We start from the raw sequence: 19,559 nt of genomic DNA, 5'->3' as shown, positions 1-19,559 counted from the left end.
TTTCATATTATACATATGTACAATAAATCTTTGCATATCTGCAATGAAGTCTCTCCTGATTGAAATGATATATTGTCTCTAGAAGGGTGTTATTCAACTTTTGTTTTTATTAAAGAAGGAAAAGAAAATCGCACTTCTCAATACTAACGATTCGCAATACTTAGCAATAAACTAAAATGTCAATAGAAATCGAATCGGCACCCAGAAAGAATCGAATCGTGACAAAAGCTTATCGTCCTAGTCCTAGTTTTTTTTTTCTGGTGCAATATAAAGTAAATATTGTGAAAGACTCTCAGTTTTTTTTAGTGTTATAGGTAAAATATACTAACAGTGTAAAACTGCACTTTATAATGAAAGTGTCATTTTTTTTTAGTGGCCCATTTTATATAAAATTCAATGTTCAATGTGTTCAATAAAAGCAGTTGGAAAACTGTGGAAATAATTCCCTTACATTTGTTTTTAATTCAACAACAAAAACAGTTTTTGTATTTTAGCATAATCCTGAAAGCAGCAGAACTCAGTAAACAATAATATCTATATCGTTATCGCGATATTCAACGTTATGGCATAGCGCATATTTCCCTCATACCGTGCAGCCCTACATGATTCCTGTATTTGAATAAAGTATTTTGCAACAAACAGCGCGTGCACACATACGCTAGAGCAGCATACTGTACAGGTTAATGTGTCAAATTTAAGTAGGACCACAGGCCATGATATCCTTATAGGATTGTCTTGAAGTTTGCAATAAACACAACAATATTGAATACCAGCTCACACCGGCTTCCCCAAGTCGTTAGATAGTCCCTGAAAATGAATGAAAGCAGGTGTGATCTGGTTTCTCATTGAGGCCCTCTAGGATGCGTGGATGAAAATGATGGCTCATGGAAAAGGCTCGTTTACCTTAAAAGACATCCTGCAGACCTTTACTGGTGACTCATGGTTCTTCCTGCGCACTCATTCATTAGGGACGATGCGGAGCGCCACTTGCCTGTTTTGCTGCGCTGCGTCTGGGTGTTGACGGCGCCGGTTCGCGGTCATAATAACACCCAGCCAGACCTCTGCAGTCACTGCTCGCGGAGGCGCGCCGCCGGCCGCTGGGTGGCGCTGCTGAGCGCGCACACACATACACACACAGCCACACGCACACGCACACACACACACAGACGCACGCACACAGATAGACAGACAGACAGGCAGGCAGGCAGGCACGCACACACAGACAACGGACTCAAACGGACACACACGGACACGACACACATACAGCTGAGGCAGGCACGCACACACGACAACGGACTCAAAACGGACACACACACACACACGACACACACACACACACACACACACAACGACGCACACAGACAGGACGCACGCACAGCACCAAGCACACACACACACACCACACACACACACACACACACACACACACGGACACACAAAAAACACAAAAAGTTAGTAGCATAAATAACATGCAGATTAATTGGATATGAGACTATGACCATTTTACAGTTTCAATTCTTGACGGAAGAAACGCATGGTTCAGCCAACTCAATGCTTCAGTATAATGATATAATAAATAGATTATGATGTACTTGAGTTTATCAAATTGTTCTATTATTTCAAAGGCCAATTAGTCATTTTAATCCCCTACATTTATTTGACAGCTGTAGTTTCAAGTTCATGTACTGTGTTTACATAACTGTATTTAAATGTGTGAAGAAAAAAAAAAAAAGAAACCTGATTAAACAAGTGGTCGTTGATCAGTTCCACCAAATAGTGATCCATGCCTCTAAGCTGCACAGATGGTTTCAATTTGTTAACTATTCCAGGCCCACATATGTATATACATTATTTCACAACAATGCAAAGATTTGAGATTTGGTAGCAGAACATTTTTTTTTTTCTGCCCCATTACTCATCTCTCAACCCCAAAGATGCATTTCAGTTTTCATTTTTTATTTACGTAAATGATCTCTGTACTTCCTCCACTGTTATTTCTGGCCAGGTGTTATGCTCACTTGTAAACAGGTAATTGAAGGATTTACAATCTTGCAGCTTTAGCTCTTTCTAAACGATAATGGAGGTGTTACCGAGAAGGGGCAGGCAAAGCATCTTATTTTTGTCGACTAATGTCCTTCTCAGGTGCCAGCCTAAGTGTTGATTAAGGGATCCGTTAAAGTATAGTGAAAACCTGTAGGCTGCTTATTGGAAAGCTTTATAAAGAAGGTTGACAGTAAGTCTGTTGATGTGTAGAGGAGTATCTCTCAGACCATGGGAACAAAACAGACAAACATCCATGAAGGTAAGCTGGCCAGGGCTTTTTATTTCATATGGAGTAAAAAAAAACAACAACAAAAAAAACATCTGAAAATCTACTTTTTATTTTAAAGACATCTTGCATTTTAAAATGCTAACTGCTTGGTTTCATTATTGAAACGCGACATACATTGCCTTTTTTATTTTGTTCGGTATAAAGCCCCTTGCTGTTGAGAAAATCTCTTCTGCTAAATTAAACTAACGTATTTAATACATGTACAGTTTGTGCTGTGATCCACTGATACATTATGTATCAGACATTTGCATTGCATTATAGTAAGAGATCAATCATATACAGTAAAATGACATTGTGCGTGAAGAGCATGCAGGGTCATGTTAGCAATGTAGCCTTTAGGTGTAGAATTACATGAGAGAGTGCAACCCCACTTTAGAAATCAATGTAACATTTTTCACTTTAAGAACACATCCTGGATTTTTACAATAGGCAGTTCCTGTCTAATGTCTTTACTCTACCATGGAATCAGCACATTTAATCATAGATGTGGGGATAAGTTTCATGTTTTGCTGTTCATTAGCTAAAATGGCATATTTTGGACTTGGTAGAGGAAGATATTAAAAATATAGCATTGCCCTCTACATCCACACTATGTATTGCTGCCATCTGGCAGCAGAAACAGGACTCTCAGGTGTAGAAAGGAGACGTTTTGTTCCTTCAGACATTGCACTGCTGAACAAACCATCTTGCTTACCTTGTCTCTATACTGTATACTATATATATATTTTTTAAATCGGCATCACAATATCACCGGGCGCATTACACATATGGCAAATTATAATATTTTTGGTGTTAGTTAAAGGGTAATATATCACGTTTAATGTAACCGTCTCTTTTTTAACAGTGTCTTTAATATTCAAGTCAATGTTCAATTTGTTAACCAAAGAATGTTAGAAATGTTTTTTCTTTTATTTGTTTTAAATTCAACAAGCAATTTGTTTTGTTATAGAACAACAGTGAAAGCAGCAGAAAGGCAGAACTGAGTACATTTTAAAATGTGTTTATTGCAAGTAATATCGTTATTGCGATTTTCAACAATGTATCGCATATCGCCTATTTTCCTCATATTGTAGTTTCTATGTGTGTACATACCTGTCTTTATGTTATATGTTGATGTATTTGTCAGTGCATATTGCAATGTGCATGAAACAGACTGAAGACATACAGTATCTCCCTCCTGGGACAATAGATATCTATATATCTATGTATAGCTGTGACGCAGGCAGTTTGGGTCTGAAGATATAGCCACCACGTCTATAATAACTACAAAACACTACACAACTATTAGCACAGCTTGCAGTTAGTTTCTGCTGTGATCTGCTGAGCTCGACAATAGGCGTGACTCCACTGTGGTGCTCTTGTCCTTGCAGTGCAGCCGGCCTACTTCCTGCTGCGAGCGGCTCTGCTCTCTGTGCTGCTGTGCGGCCCGCAGCGAGTGGCCTCGGACTCAGATGAAGTGGTCCAGACGGAGTGGGAGGTCTGGAAGAGCAGCCACGGGGTAGCTTACAAAAAACTGGTGAGACCGACTCCACATCTCAAATACAAGTGTAAGCCCACATGCTCTGATTGACTCGAGTCATCCTGTGATGTTGCTTTGTGTCGTCATGCAGGACGACATGCAAAGGAGGGCCATCTGGGAGGAGAACAAGCACATGATTGAAAACAATAATCAAGGGTTTTTCATGGGCATGAGGCCGTTCACTATGGCCATGAATAAATATGGAGACCTGGTAAGGAGTAGTGTTTCTCTCTGCCTACAACCTCAAAATCATTGATTTACAATAAATATAAATATTTTCATTGCATAGTAGTTTATAGACTACATTTGAAAACCCTCACTGAATATTGATGATTGCAAACAGTGAAAAAATGGTAATTCATCTAAATCTGTGATCAAGCTGAGATGTTGTATGTATTTTTTTAATTTAAAATAAAATATTTTTTGGGCAATTCTGGATAGGAAAGCTGAGACAGGAAAGGGAGGGGAAGACATGCAGGACTTGAACCTACTTACCTTCTTTGTCAAGGAATATACATGTGCACCCGTTCTACCACCTGAGCTAAGATGGCCACTATTTAATGCCTTTTTAATACAAATCAAAATATAAACATTGTAGTACAATACAAAAACCAAAAGCTTTTTTTTCTTGCCAAGAGTTGAATGAGATGATTGAAACCACTCTCATGTTTGTATGGTAAATATTTAGCTTGGCATACAATAAGAAGTTACTGCGTCCAACCAAGAAAAGGTCCAGTAGAAAACCCCCTTAAAACCATAAAATGCATTTTTTGAAATTTGTCTTGCGGATTGAACAGAGAAAATATAATTAGTGAGCTTTACAGGTGCTGGTAGATGGATTTTGTCACTTTTGGACAGAGCTAGGCTAGCTGTTCCTATAGTTTTAGCGGCTAAGCTATCCATCTCCTGGCTCTAGCTACATATTTACAGTATAGGCAAGACAATAGTATTCATTATTTCTTCTAACTGCCAACAAGAAACTAAGCGTATTCTTTTTTATTGTCTTAAATAAATATGCTAAGTTGTTTTGATTAACCAACATGCCAACATCAGTTACATATGGGAAACAATCTTCTTTATGGTCTCCATTTGTAGACAAGAAAAGAGTACAAGGTTTTGCAAGGTGCCAAGATAGACCCCCAGTATGTGAAGCGAGGGAAGACCGTCTCGGCCAGAAAGCTGCGCTTCAATGCTAAAAGGTTAGATGCTGCGATTGTGGACTACAGGAACATGGGTTATGTTACTGAGGTGAAAGACCAGGTAAGATATTCTAAATTCATCTTCAGTGGGGTTTATCCAGACTGAATCATGATCATCTTCAAATCTCCTGTTTGTTTTTCAAATGTTCATCGCAGGGTTACTGTGGCTCGTGCTGGGCCTTCAGCACTACGGGAGCTATTGAGGGACAAATATACAAGAGGACAGGTCAGCTCGTATCGTTGAGTGAACAAAACCTGGTGGACTGCTCCAGATCGTACGGTACCTACGGCTGCAGCGGTGCCTGGATGAGCGACGCCTATGACTACGTGGTCAACAACGGGCTGCAGTCGACAAACTCCTACCCATACACCTCAGTGGTGAGGCTTGCCTACATTATGTAAAAGTGTTTTTAGCTGCAGAAGAAGAACAAATCTGTGTTAACTAACATGCCCAAACCGCATAGCTCATAAACATTCTCGTGTACTGGGCAAGCGCATACCAGGGAAAAACAGCCCATTGCTGGTAATTGCTATGATAACGCTAGTAGCTTAGTCTTAAAAAAATCGAGGCATCATGACCCAATCAGGCGACGAAGCATTGGCGCCAGTGTTGGTGTTGCCAAAGGGCTCCGTTTGCGACCGTTGACCAAAACAGGGTCAGAAGTGTTCTCAAATATCTCTGGATTAGGGGCTCGGAAACGCCAGACCAGTGTGAAACCGAGGTGCAAATGTAGCAAAAGATATTCGTTTTCAAACCAAAACGTGGCAGTGCAAATGTAGCCTTACATTGCTGCCTCAGCCGCCATCAGAACATTCAAAACGGTTGATCGTTCTGTGTCCAGCTTGCCGTTAACTTTGAGCTCTCCGATTCTCTCAACAGGACACCCAGCCCTGTTACTACGACAGCAGACTTGCAGTCGCCCATATCAAAGACTACAGGTTCCTGCCCAAAGGAGATGAACAGGCTCTGGCTGATGCCGTGGCAACTATCGGTCCAATCACAGTAGCTCTTGATGCAGATCATTCCAGCTTCCTGTTCTACAGCTCGGGTAAAATTGTTGTGGCATAACACATCAGGACACCCTCATACCTAAACGATAGATCGTTTGCCAATGACTCCCAAAACAACATATATGACTGTTCTATTCAACATTGTGAAACAGTTGCAGTTTTAAAAAAAAGTGGTTAAAGTTGTGAAAAGGAACTACTTGTTTAGGTTTAGGAAAAGGTTTGGGTTAAAATGAGAATGGATGTATGGGACATGGTTACATATTAACGTAGTCAACACTGACTTTTGGTTTTAAATGGGACACAAACAGCGGTCTCCTGGGTGAAAGTCCTGTGTTTGTTTGACCCATCTATCCACCCTGTCCTTACGCTGACTTTGGTAATCTTTATACTACCTCACCTGACATTCTTCTTTGCACCTCTCATAATTACTAAAACTACTAGATGGCACCGCATGACAGCAAACGTAAATATATGTTGGAAATATACCCAGTTTACACATCCCTCCCAAGCCCCAGTTAGTGGCTCAATGTCTGGGTGTTGATCTCCGGGGCCCTCAGTCTCAACTCTAAGCCCCAGTAAGAGGCCTCTTACCCTCATGCTCCCTCCCAAGCCCAAGTTAGTGTCTCTATGGCTGGGGTTATTTTGAAAAACTGAGACATTTAACTTTGTTTGTGCCCTTTGTTCACACCCAAACTGGGAATTTGCCCCTGAAAACAAGTCTTAAAAACTCCTGCCAGAGTGGAGACTTTGGAAAACTTCGTTTGCATGTAAACTGAGACCAACGGAGGTTTAGGCAGCTGGGGAAGCGAGAGGAAGCGATCTGTTGCTGTTGTTGCTATTTTCAGGATTCTGATTGGTTAATGGGGCTTGAGCTTCTCTGCCCAGCCCTACGAACAAGTTTGCCACGTGACCTTTAAAGTTGATATGTCACGGTCGTCGTTACAGCTTGTTTCTGTGTAAATGAATCAGGTTGAAATGTCTTTTGCAGGAATATACGATGAGCCAGCCTGTAACCCTAACAATCTGAGTCACGCGGTGCTGCTGGTCGGCTACGGTTCTGAAGGAGGCCAAGACTACTGGATCATCAAAAACAGGTCAGAAAACATGGGTTGATTTTGTTGAACACTACATTTTCTATTATACATCACATCTACAAGTCTTTCTTGATATGACTGAAATATGAATTTTTGTTTTTGTTTTAGCTGGGGAAGCAGCTGGGGTGAAGGTGGCTACATGCGAATGGTCCGAGATGGCAGCAACACTTGTGGCATCGCAAGCTATGCTTTGTACCCTATTCTATGATTCTGAGAAGATGCTTCAGTCATGTGTTAATGCTGAAATCTTTCACTGCTGTCAGTGGGTCTCAGAAAACAACATCTGTCATTGCTTTTTTCTGACACTGCATACATGTTTTCAGCTCATATGAACTTTCCTTGCTTCTCTCAGGGATGTAGTGCACACACCAACCTGTGGCCACAAATACTATAAGCCTTCCTAAAGTTTGGATTAGTCTAACTCACCAAATGTAAATAAAATGCAATTTATGTCATTTAAAGTGAAACTATGGACAGAGGAAAAAAAACACATTCCTCCACTTTCAAATGAAACGTGAATTTGGAAGTAACAACACACTTTTGCTACTAAAACCTTTAAGCTAATGGTGGCTATAATAGGCATTACTTAGTCAGTTCACTGACTTGGGACTTATGAAATCAGTAATAACTAAATGATTAATTACCATTGCACAACCCCCAAAGTACATTTTGTGAATTTTAAACAAATGTCTTATTCTTGTGAATACTGAATGATTCACTGAGCAATCATCTTTTGGAAATAGATCTTAATGCCTTAATTAAAAAAATACAAAAAATCCACAATTTTCTTTGTGAATGAATAATGTCTTGTAATAAAATAAATGTTGTTCCTTAAAATAGGCCAGGTATTTTATGGATCCAGGATACTTTGTATCCTGATAAACTTCCCTTGGCCTTTGGAATTAAAATATCCTCCCACATGATCACATAACCTTTACCATACATACCTTGGCATGGGGAACTTTCCATAAGATCATCTCTCAACGCAAATCAAATCAACTATTAAGCTAACTGAAATAAAACCATGCCAATCTCTAGGTATGGTGAAAGGTATGTGATGATGTGTGTGTGTGTGTGTGTGTGTGTGGGGGGGGGTGTTCTATTTGAAATTCCAAAGGCCAAGTGAACTTTATCAGGATGCATAGTATCCTGGATCTATGTAATAACTGGCCTTTAAAAATAAAAAAGTGCTTCTGTGGGAATTTAACATAGGGGGGTGTATAGTTATGCCCCCTGTATTTAAGGAAGAACATTTATTTTTCTATTTACAATACATTATTAAGTTTCATTAAGAAAATTGGTGTCCTTAAAAGTTAGATTTTTCCAAATTTCTTTAACTAAGGCATTAATGAATTTCCAAAAGATGTTTTTTTATTGATCTTTAACATAGTACTAAATTACATCTTCAGTAGGGGATGGATGATGACAAGGTGGTGGGTGTGGGGGGTATGGCTCAAATTGTATTTGTTTGAGAAAGAACAAAGAATATGGTGCTTTGTATTTTCAATGCAAATAAATGTTTGCCTGCATTTTTTTCTACCATTATACACAACATGTTATACTTACTGGATAAAGTGAAAGGTTTTAACTTCTGAACTGACTGGGAAATAAAAGGGATAACCATTTCATATGTGTATTTGTCACTGGATCTGCACGTTGCATTGTTTAACCAAACACAGTTCATATACACGAGCCCCAGCTTCCTACAGTTCCTAATGTCAACCACACCTCACTGAACCTTGAGCCTAACTATGCACAAGCTTACACTCATCCACACAAACAGCTTCTTACCGTCCCTCGTTTCTTTACGGGTCTCACAAAAAAGCTCCAAGCTTCACCTGCGGCAGGGTTTACCTGGGGAGAGAAGGAGGAGCTTTCTGAGAGAGACGGAGGCTTTTTCACTGTTCACATGGCTCGCTGAATAACTTATAATGCAGTGGAATATATCTTTGATTTGCAGTACTGTGTTGTTGTTTCTGCTTTGCTTTGGTTTGTGACTCTACTGAGAAAAGCTCAGAGTTTAGGCATGACGGACACTGTCAGCTCCTTCAGAAGACACACAGCAAGAAAAGGTTTGTGATCCTTCCTTCAATAACCAGACAGTTGGCGCTATCACTCAGGTAATTTAGCACCTAATGTAGCAGAGTGTGCTGAAAAACAATACTTATTTGATAGCCATGATGTCTCTCTCTCATGGTTGGGCCAAACTCTCTGGGCGCGCAGAGCAAAGAAAGGGGAGGTAACCTGGCCCCTTATGACCTCATAAGGAGCAAGATTCCAGATCGGCTCATCGGAGCTGTCATTATTTCAAAAGCAGAGCAAGATACCCAGGGCTCGGTGTACACCTATCACCCTTTCTAGCCACTGGGGGGCCATTGGCAGGCTGGGGGAACTCATATTAATGTTAAAAAAAACCTCTTCAAGTGAACTTTTCATGCCATGGGACCTTTAAGATTTTTTTTGCCATTTTAGGTCTTTATGACAATGACATGCAGCAAAGGGCCGCAGGTCAGAGTCAAACCTGCGGCCGCAGGTCGGAGTCAAACCTGCGGCCGCTGAGTAAACCTCCATATATGGGCGCCAGCTCTACCAGTCACCCCAATGCCCATTTTAGATGGATTATCAATTAAACCAATACCTATTTTCTGAACAAGGGCGCTTCATCAATGCTTTTGTTTTGGAGGAGGAAGTTACTTTAGAAAAAAGCATATAGTGCTGGACTAGGTCAAGACCAACTAGAATATTTGGCGAGTCCAATGGCCAAGTCCGAGTCCAAATACCAACGAGTCCTCGACAAGCCTGAGACAATAGAAAAACATACTTGAGTCTGGACTTTATAATATACATCTGTTAACATGAACATCAATGTAATAGTGCAGATTGCCATCATGTAAAATCCCAAAAAGTATGTGTGTTCCCCTCAGTGTTGGACATAATAAGGAACAACATGGTAGATCCTTTGGAAACCAATCCGACTGAAGACTCTCTGATGGCCTCAGACTCTTCTCTGAGTGAGGTGGCTGAGCTGCTGACAGAGGCGGGGGACAGATTCGACAGGGCACACGTCCTTAACCTGAAGGCTTGTACTGCACCACAACATCTGGAGGTGACATGAAACACAGCGGTCACATCAGTCAAATCATTTCTCACCCTGTAGTGTCACACTGATGTTTCCACCTGTCTTTGTTCATCATTTGCCAGCGTCTTCAAACACAGCTGGAGAGAGAACAATGTATGCTCCTTCCTGAGACTGAAATGACCAAAGATCTGCTAAAGAATATCACAGACATCTTTTTAATGCTTAAGGAACTAAAAAAAGTAAGCAGCCATCTTTTACCGCCACAATTCCACGAGACACGTTTTTTAGAGTGTGATAACTGAGTTTATTGTGTGTAAATTGCAGGAATTTGAGAGTCATGCAGCTCAGTTAAATAACATCCAGATTACGGCATTGGGGGATATAGTAAACAAAGCTGAGAAGCATGCAGAGGAGCTCAACAAGGTTACAGCAGAACTTCATCAGTGAGTGTGAAGCAGAGGATATCAAGAAAGAGGATACATATCATTTAGATCAGGGGTCTTTAATGCTTTTTTAGGCCAAGGATCCCTTAGCTTAAAGAGAGAGAGAGTAGGGCTCCTACAGTGTATGCAATTGAGTTGCATATTAAACTTGGCCAGATGGATGAAAATTAATGGATATTTGTTTATTATTCATACATCATGTTTTAATGTTAAACATATATGTGGAAGGCACAGTAAATCTTGTTTGGCTACCTTATAAGCGTATCTTTAATGTGTGGATTACATGGCTTTTTTCACAAATAGGTCAATACTAATTTGTATTTCCGATATCTTAAGACATATTTTCATTTTTGAAGGACCCCCTGTTGAAGAATTCTGACTTCAATGAACATTGAAGACAACTTTGTGTGTGTTGACATTAAAGCACCATGCTGTATGTTATTGCAGAGTGCTTCCTAATGCTACCAACAGTACTGAGCTGCTCAGTGTGCTGGGTAGGTGTGTGTAACAGCATCCTAAATGCCGTAGAAAACGCAGAGTCGGCAGCAAATCAGTGCAGAGAGGCTGTGGATGAAGTCTTAAAGGTAACTCAGACGCTCTGAGTAATGTAACCTGAATGTTTAAAAAATATAAATATTCATCCAAACTTACTACTAATATACCTCTGATTCTATTAATTAGGATGTGAGGGAGGGAGGACTCAAAGATAATACAACTTGTTTATGGACAGAAGCAAACGAGACTCAGAGTGACTTCAAAATATATGAAAACAGCATCATTTATAACAAGTGAAATATATTCCGTGAATTTTTAATTTAAAAAAAAAGGTGAAAGGCTTTTGATTTCCTTTGAACAGTGTTGTCACGTAAAGTGAACACCCTCAAAGGCCGCATGAATACGCAGAAGGAAAAAAGAGAATCACTAAGAACCGTTAGTGACAACCTCAAAAAGATCAGAAGAGGTCGATGGATCACTTGTCAAGAAAAGATTTCACGCAGTAAGAAACGTCACAGTAGATCATAGTGGGTTTTTTAAAATTTCAGACGACACAGACGTTCTACTGGAATAGAAGAAGAAGCCACCTTCTTAAAGGATTACACAGTCTCTGTTTTTAGACTTTTTTTTTAATGTACTAATTGTCTTCCGGCAGCTGGAATATAATCATGTTGTTATATGTTTGTCTTTTGTGTCTGTTCAGAGAAGAACTTGAACACAGCCCTTCCTGTGTTGAAAGACAAAATCACACAAGCTGAGGCTCTCAGTGGGAAGACGCCTCCTACTGCCAACATGACAGAAAGCATCAGGAGAATCAAGGATGTGATAGAGGAGACAAGAACCTGCACAAAATAGCAAATTTAGCGTGAGTGTAGTGCAGCATTTAGCAGTTAAAGAGACAGATCTGTCCTACAGGATATGGTGGAGACCAAAAATAAACTAAAAGGACACTGTCTGACACAAACCGAGCACTATCAGCACACGGCAGATGTGGAACAGGAAGTCGAGCACAGAAACAAAATAAAACATCCGGTTAATTATCAAAATAAAATACAGCGTGCTCATAGCAGATCATATTTCCCTGCACTACACCTTGAAAACAGCACAGAGTAGTCTCTTCTCTATTCCTCTGGATGGAAACAAACTGTTGTTGGTTTTGTGGTTCTATTCTACATGAATTTGCGAGATCTTGTGGGTCTTCGAGACTTCCGCTGTCAGTTGTGGCCGCAGCCGTTCCGCAACAAATCCGACACACAGCAGTTACGCATTCGGTGGAAATTCAGGGTAACTGCGTTCAAAAGATTTGCAGAAGCACCAGTCCAACTCTTACAGATAGCAGCTTTTTGCTCGACAAAATGAACATGAAATATCAGTAGGATACAGTGGATGGGAACATTGAACTGGATACACGTGATATTAAACATATGATATGATTTGTGTTTTATCTGCTACTACAGGAGTCTTTTTTTCTGTGTGTTTGTGGAGAGAGGCTTCCTGGTGCTTCAAGGACAGCAAGCAGGCCGGGGGGGGCTCAGAGTTCAGAGTGCTGAAAAAGGGTCACTGTCTGTAAGATGCTCTGAAATACTTTACATAATGGAAATCAAGCAGTGCAAGCTTTCTGAATCCAAACTGTTTTACTAAAAATGATGTGTCCTGTCTCAGGACAAACACTTTGCAATCACCATTGCAGACAGGTTTATTGTGCGCTACGGACCACGGCAGGTCTCCACAGATCCCAATCGAACAAACTTCAGGAGTTATAACATCGGGGGTCTACCGTCACAGCTCAGACAGACGTAACAAAACAGACGCATTCACTATTTAGCTCATTAGATTAGGGCTGGGTATCGTCAATTTGAGTCGATTTGATTCCATTTCTGCATTAATATCAGTGAAGTTAGGGGAATTTCAGTTACAATACCAGTTTTGCTTGTATAACAAAGACATTTTCAGAACTTGCGCTGTAAATTGTACAAGCAAGGAGCAACCCTAAACTATTTTTTTATAATGCACCAGGTTAACGTGGGGGTCAATACACCACATCCATAGTGACAGGGCATATATTAAAAAATTGATTTCAGGATTTTATTAATCGATATTAGATCCCTCAAACAAAGATTGATTTTAATTGGAGAATCAATTTATTTTGACCCATCCCTACTGTACATTTTATTAGCCTTTTGTACTGTTTTTTATTTTTTCAGTATTTTATATTATATATATATTTTATTTCAACTTTTACAAAATAAAATAGAAAAACCTACATACTACATACAAGGTGGGCATACAGCATCTGAAATTGTTACATGAAGTAAATGAGGTAATAAAAGAAAGACAGAGGCTATATAAGGATATATACAATAACCCAAGTAGTCCAGTGCTTCTCAAGCAGTGCGTCTCAAGGCCCAGAGAGGAGAATCAAACACTTAGTCAGTGCCAAAAAAATATAAACAATACAAATACGTGACAGCCTGCTTCATATGTTGGTCACTAAGGTCCCACCAAGTAAAGCCAAAAACGGTTTAGCCTTTTGTGCTGTTTTCTGTATATGAACGCCTTTGAATCTCAGACACGACATCACAGCCCCACCGCTGAGAGGATGCGTGGATCACCTGACAGCAGATGCTGAGATTGTAAAGTACAACAGGACGATTGGTGTCAGCGGTGGATGTCCAGTCTCACTACTGGTAAACCGTCCAGTCTCATTACTGGTAAACCGCCGAAAAGAGATGACCCGGATTCATGGCTGCTCCAAGCTTCATGCGTAGGACTGAACACTGAGAATACATTCTGATACTGGGGTGTTTCTGGCAGTGGTGGAATGAATACTAGGTACATTTCTCAAGCACTGTACTTAAAGCCTCAGGGCGCAAGTCAATGATAGTATTAATAAACTTCTGTTACATTCAAGCCATTGCCAAATGAGTTGCTACAAAGCTAATTAAGACTATCGCGTGATTGTGCGTGTGTCCGCAATAACGGGAGGCTTGTATCATGTGGATGCATTCACTTGATTTGATTGTTTCCAGGTTCTAAAATGTGAGAATTTTTCTCCATTGATTACTATTACTTTTAATACTTTAAGTACATTTTCTCCTGATGATACGTACATACACTGAATTAAGTAACATTTTCAATGCGGGACTTTTACTTGTACTAAAGTATTTTTACAGTATGATAAGAGTACTTTTACTTGATTAAAGGATCTGAATATATCTTCCAACACTGGTTTGTGGCTTGTGCAGGGTGTTCGGTCAGCTAGGTTGTATTCAGCTCTGTCTGTTGATTCCCTGTCTGTCTGGGGCGATCAGCCAGTCAGTCTCTCTTTGGGCTTCAGGAGCACAGACGGACATGGTGTTCTTCTCAGGAGCAGGTCTCAGGTAAACCCTACACGGCTCACATCCTGCTATAACACGAGAAACAAAAGCTAATGCTTATAATGACTATTATTTTCTCCAATCTCCTGCAGGACTCCATCTCTGTCCATGACCTGCAGCTGTCACTGGCTGATGGCTACGTAGTATTTAATAGTGATAATTATACCTTGAGGTCGGATAAAAGGTACAATGATGGAAGCTGGCACTACTTGTCTGCAGTATGCAGGCCAACAGGGTAAGCTTTGTCATATTATTGTACCTTTATTGACTTATTTAGAATTTTAATGGAACCTTTACTGAACCAGTCTTGATTTTCTCAGGTTAGAGCTCAGCATCGATAATGTAAAAGTGATACAGGGACAATCACCCCGTAGCAGGCCAGTGGATCAACATTTGCAAGGAGGGAAATTGAAAGGCTGCATCGCTACCCTCTACACAAGGAGGTTTGGAAACCTTAGAAATGGTTATTTATAATGCCACAGCTGTTCTAATACAGATTATATTTGTCCCTTTCTCTTATAATTTCATGAATTTATGGTTATTTAGGCCTGAGAGGAGCTTTCTACCTGCCGATCTAAGCCCGTTTTCAACGGTAGACACATACCTTGGTTTGTGCAGCCACCACATACCGAGCTGCTACCAACACCCGTGTTGAAAAGGCCCAAGAAACACAAACCCGTAAGCCAGTATTTCAACAGCACCATTATAATTCACCCACTGCTGTTATAATTAATAATAATTATATAGATGGTGATGCAGGTATCTCTCCGCGGTGTGTCAGATTCCGGCTCCAGCAGGCAGCCGGTGTAAATCCCGGCGAGCACACCGGGGGGAATGGCAGCTCTCTGGGGAGCACAGCTGGCTCAGTTACACCCTGCCACAACAGGACCTCAATCACAGGTAATTGTAGTTACATACATACAAATAAAAAAAACGTGTTCTTTCCTGAAGATGTAGAAATTAGAATAGTGTTTTTCCGAAACGTTATGGTTTGGGTTTCATATCCTTTTGGGTATGTTATCTAATAAAAAACATAAAAAAAATGTTTATTCAGCCATCCATCCATCTATTTATTTATTCATATGAACCCTATAAAGGCACTTCTCATCTGCTGGTTGACGGGTTCCGCGTGACTGATGGACATCTGCCAAAAAAACGAGGGATCGTCTTTAGACCTGCACAACCCAGTGTTTCTGGGAGGTGATCCCAAAAGTAAAACCACAAAAGTCTGTATCACACCTCAGTCAGTGTTTGACTGTTTTTTTAACGGCCATATTTTCCCTCATTTGTTTACATATTGAGCCTCTTCTCTTTTCTCTTCCTGTCTTCCCTCAGGGGCACAACATTCCCATGAACAGTGTCACTGGTTGTATACGGAACTTCAAAATGAATGAGGTCGCTCTGGTGGACCCTGAGGCAAGCTACACAACTTTACCCTGCTTCGATGGGCTCGCAGAGATCGGGACATACTTAGGCAGCGGTCACATCGTCTTGGGTTTGACAAATTGCATGAATCCTGTTGTATTTCCCTGTTGTCAGTGTGCCGTATGAGGGTCATTTACAACAAACAGACCTTAAGTCTAATGAGGACTATTTCTGTTTTAGAGAATTACTTCACCGTTGGCTCTGAGTTTGTGTTGGCCTTTGAGCTGCGTCCTCAATACCTGACAGGTCTTCTCTTCCATGTGCAATGTCACAAGGCCAGCCTTAATGTCTTTCTAAAGGAAAACAAGGTGAATCTTTCTAAGAATGAACTATGCCAGCTGATCAGGCAGCATTTCAAAAGAAATTCAGCATTAAATGACCAAACCATGATGTTTAGTGACTGTGATATTTTACCAGGTGGGTGTCAGAGTGACTGATGGTAACGGGGCTGTCCTTGTCTCGGTGACACCCCGTGAAAGCCTCTGTGATGGAAAGTTTCACCAGGTTTCAGGTGCGACTTCTCGTGTTGGCACTTTACACAGACGTGATGATACATGAGTAGCTATAGATCATTGATTCTGGTGCTTTTTTCCTCCAGTGTACAAACAACGTGACGTTATCAAACTAGTGGTGGACTCCATTTCTCAGCAGAAAGCCGTCCCCTTCACCTCCACCTCAACAACACTGGATACACTTTACATAGGAGGTAAATCCACCAAACAGGTCGCAGAATATCTTTCGGAATATCATCTTTTTATCATTGTATTTATTCTGTTTTGTATTTATGTCGAACATACAAAACTAAATAAAATGAAGTGTATGTAGACACACACGTACGTATATTCTGTATGTATACATTTGCAATAAAGTATATCAAGGATAACTAAATATATCTACTTAACATATGAATACTGCATACTAATAATACTGCACTGTTTTACACTTTGATCACTGCTGCACTTCTGTATAACTTTTTGTATAATAATCCTAAAATGTATTCCATCTCACCTGGAATATCATTGCAATATTTATAAGCTGTATGCAACGCAATTTCGTTCTGTATGCACTCTGTACATATAAAATGACAAATAAAGTTGAAGTTGAAAGTTGAAAGTTGAAAGTTGAAATAGTTCAACAAATACATTAAAGAAAAGTACTGATGGAGGAAAGTTCTCTTTCCGCTTTTCTTCTTCTCCATTCAGGGACAAGAAAGCAGAACCGAGCCCCCGTGCCCTCGCCATTTAACATTTCACTTACGAAATGTGAAGCTTAATGGAAAACCGCTTGCATTTGAAACAGGATCCAGGGTGGTTGACCCTGTCAGCATTAATAGTTGCCCTTTCAGACTAAGGTCATTAACGGGTGACACAACAACTTCTTTAACTGCACAGACGCTTCTACATCATTACAAGGTCATATTATGCAGACAGGCTTAGTTAAAAACCCACAGAAATTAATTTGAAATCCCCCCCCAAAGCTACTGTTTCTACAGCTTTCCGTTTTTGCACAGCACATGTGCAGTTTATAATGATTACAGGTCATATTTACCACTCACCACCGTTTAACGTGTCAGCTGAAATGAGTAAATTTAACCAACTGTAGCCAGCTAATTAAGCTGATGTAAACTCAATGAGCTGTCTTCAGTTGACGTTTTAATGTTTAAAGAGGACTTTAAAAGGAGACTCTTGTAAAGTGGTCTTATGGGTTAGCGTTAGACATCTAAGAATCTATTACGTGCAATGGGCAGCCATACAAAATAGCTTGGACTGGATTTTAATTTCACAAAATTTAAAAATTTGGAAAAATGTTGTAAGTACTTAAAGGGGAAGATGGGGGGAAATACTGGAGAAATTTGGGTTCATGCTGTAACTTCCACAAGTTCTAGATGTTTAAAAGCTATATCCTGTTTACTGTACATAATAATGCAGGCCAGCTTTTCCTTAGAATTACCACACTAAATAAAAACATCATTTTGTTTTTGACCACCAGTTAACTATGTTTTATGAGCACAATATTAGACAGGTGCAGTTCACTTTACCACAAAAACACAAACAAAATAACCACCACACACACTTACAGTGTCTGCAGCTTTACAACAGGACATTCTTAAAACTCATTAAACAGACATACAAGCCAATCTGCTATTGTACTCGTGACCATGAGATGGAGTTCTTGCCCTAATGTAATGTGTTCAGTTAGTCCTGCTGTCTGTACGTGCTAGCTGGCTTTATTATGTGTCAGCTGTAATGTACCCATGACCTGCCTGGGATGTGTGCCTCCTAATTTAAGGCCTGCTATGATAGGCTGCAGCCTTGTGTAACCCTTAACAGGACTAAATGGGTGAGGATTGAAACACATACAGTATACAACGCAGCTACAATGGTGGCCACTATTAACTTCCCAGTTAGCATTGTGTGTCCGCTGAAAGAACTCTTTCACTTACCATGTCGTGTGAAGAATAACAGCCGAAGATGCAGTCCCATTAGTCTCTTTTTAATGAACTTGCCTTGCATTCAGCCTGAAAAACAAATTAATAAATAACAGTAAACATACACTCATTACTACACTGAGTGCTCACATGTACACCATTTGCTATGCTTTATATTCAGCAACATGAATGCTGCTATAGGAGTGTAAAAAAAAAAATATATATATATATGTATATATATGTATATATATATATATACATATATATATATAATAATTAGCATTGACCTGTTAGTATGCGCACATTAGTTCACAAAGTCATTAAAACACTTTAACTTCCCTTGTTAGCGTCTCCTTTGCTGTCCTTATATATACTATATATACTTAGCTTAGCTACCGTTACTCACTGACAACAGGTGCTAGCTTAGCATATTAGCTGTGACTAAACCTGCTTTTATCATGTAACGGCAAAACAACGTAACTTGTTTTGACAGGTTATTACCATAGACCGTATATTATCTATGGTTATTACTAGTGAATCAACACACACTTAAGTATTTTGCTGAGGAATCTCTTTTGCCCCCCTGCCACTTTTAGTTAGCTACAAAATCTGTTTCGTGAAATTGCCCTGCATTCTGCCTGAAAAACAAAGTAATAAATTAATAAAATAACAGTAAATATGCACTCATTACTAGTGCTCACATGTACAAAATTTGCTGTGTTTTACATTTAGCAACATGAATGCTACTATAAGAGTGTAAAATATATTTACATATATATAATAAAAAAAAATTAGTATTAACCTGTTAGTATGCGCACATTAGTGCACAAAGTCATTAAAACACTTTAACTTGCCTTGTTAGCGTCTCCCTTGTTGTCCTTACCGTCAGTAAATATATACTTAGCATAGCCACCGTTACTCACTGACAACAGGTGCTAGCTTAGCATATTAGCTGTGACTAAACCTGCTTTTATCATGTAACGGCAAAACAACGTGACTTATCTTGACAGGTTATTACAAGTGAATCAACACACACTTAAGTATTTTGCTGAGGAATCTCTTTTGGAGGAATATTAGCCCCCCTGCCACTTTTAGTTAGCTACAAAATCTGTTTCATGAAATTGCCCTGCATTCTGCCTGAAAAACAAAGTAATAAA

At 39.9% G+C, this 19,559-nt stretch overlaps 3 protein-coding genes across 5 annotated transcripts in view; 2 read left to right on the top strand and 1 right to left on the bottom strand.

Annotated features, from left to right (window-relative positions):
* The window catches only part of ankrd29 (ankyrin repeat domain 29), an 81,192-nt gene extending 80,102 nt beyond the window's left edge, over window positions 1–1,090 (bottom strand). For 2 of the 3 annotated variants that reach the window (XM_032526052.1, XM_032526051.1), the window contains exon 1: window positions 904–1,069. Coding sequence is in view for 1 of the 3 variants with exons in the window: in XM_032526050.1 (XP_032381941.1) it covers window positions 904–915 (12 nt within the window). In the remaining 2 variants the exon portion in view is untranslated. Of the gene's footprint in view, window positions 1–903 lie in introns of all 3 variants that reach the window. The other variant, XM_032526050.1, reaches the window with a different exon arrangement.
* A 990-nt stretch (window positions 1,091–2,080) lies between these two features.
* Window positions 2,081–8,753, top strand: cts12 (cathepsin 12). The gene is made up of 8 exons (XM_032526041.1): window positions 2,081–2,302; window positions 3,703–3,848; window positions 3,943–4,062; window positions 4,947–5,111; window positions 5,207–5,428; window positions 5,931–6,099; window positions 7,050–7,155; window positions 7,264–8,753. The coding sequence occupies exons 1-8, from the start codon at window positions 2,272–2,274 to the stop codon at window positions 7,361–7,363; spliced, it is 1,059 nt and encodes a 352-aa protein (XP_032381932.1). The 5' UTR covers window positions 2,081–2,271; the 3' UTR covers window positions 7,364–8,753.
* Window positions 2,247–17,517, top strand: LOC116695654 (laminin subunit alpha-4-like). Its single transcript, XM_032526076.1, has 7 exons — window positions 2,247–2,257; window positions 15,647–15,775; window positions 15,885–16,044; window positions 16,155–16,282; window positions 16,392–16,485; window positions 16,573–16,680; window positions 17,177–17,517. Exons 2-7 carry the CDS (start codon window positions 15,686–15,688, stop codon window positions 17,245–17,247), a joined length of 651 nt encoding a protein of 216 aa, XP_032381967.1. The 5' UTR covers window positions 2,247–2,257; window positions 15,647–15,685; the 3' UTR covers window positions 17,248–17,517.
* Window positions 17,518–19,559: the final 2,042 nt, after the last annotated feature.

Source organism: Etheostoma spectabile, chromosome 9 (genome assembly GCF_008692095.1).
Source record: "Etheostoma spectabile isolate EspeVRDwgs_2016 chromosome 9, UIUC_Espe_1.0, whole genome shotgun sequence".
Taxonomy (NCBI): Eukaryota; Metazoa; Chordata; class Actinopteri; order Perciformes; family Percidae; genus Etheostoma; species Etheostoma spectabile.
The sequence above is the reverse complement of the archived record's forward strand: the minus strand, read 5'-3'. Positions and strand labels throughout refer to the sequence as shown.

What these genes read in the sequence shown, in the direction of transcription:
- LOC116695654 (XM_032526076.1), top strand. Translation starts at nt 15,686, where the DNA reads ATGGACATCTGCCAAAAAAACGAGGGATCGTCTTTAGACCTGCACAAC. An exon ending in TCTTTCTAAAGGAAAACAAG is followed by an intron (nt 16,283 to 16,391) that starts GTGAATCTTTCT and finishes ATATTTTACCAG; the next exon opens with GTGGGTGTCAGAGTGACTGA. An exon ending in GGATACACTTTACATAGGAG is followed by an intron (nt 16,681 to 17,176) that starts GTAAATCCACCA and finishes TTCTCCATTCAG; the next exon opens with GGACAAGAAAGCAGAACCGA.
- cts12 (XM_032526041.1), top strand. Translation starts at nt 2,272, where the DNA reads ATGGGAACAAAACAGACAAACATCCATGAAG. An exon ending in ACAGACAAACATCCATGAAG is followed by an intron (nt 2,303 to 3,702) that starts GTAAGCTGGCCA and finishes TTGTCCTTGCAG; the next exon opens with TGCAGCCGGCCTACTTCCTG. An exon ending in CCTACCCATACACCTCAGTG is followed by an intron (nt 5,429 to 5,930) that starts GTGAGGCTTGCC and finishes TTCTCTCAACAG; the next exon opens with GACACCCAGCCCTGTTACTA.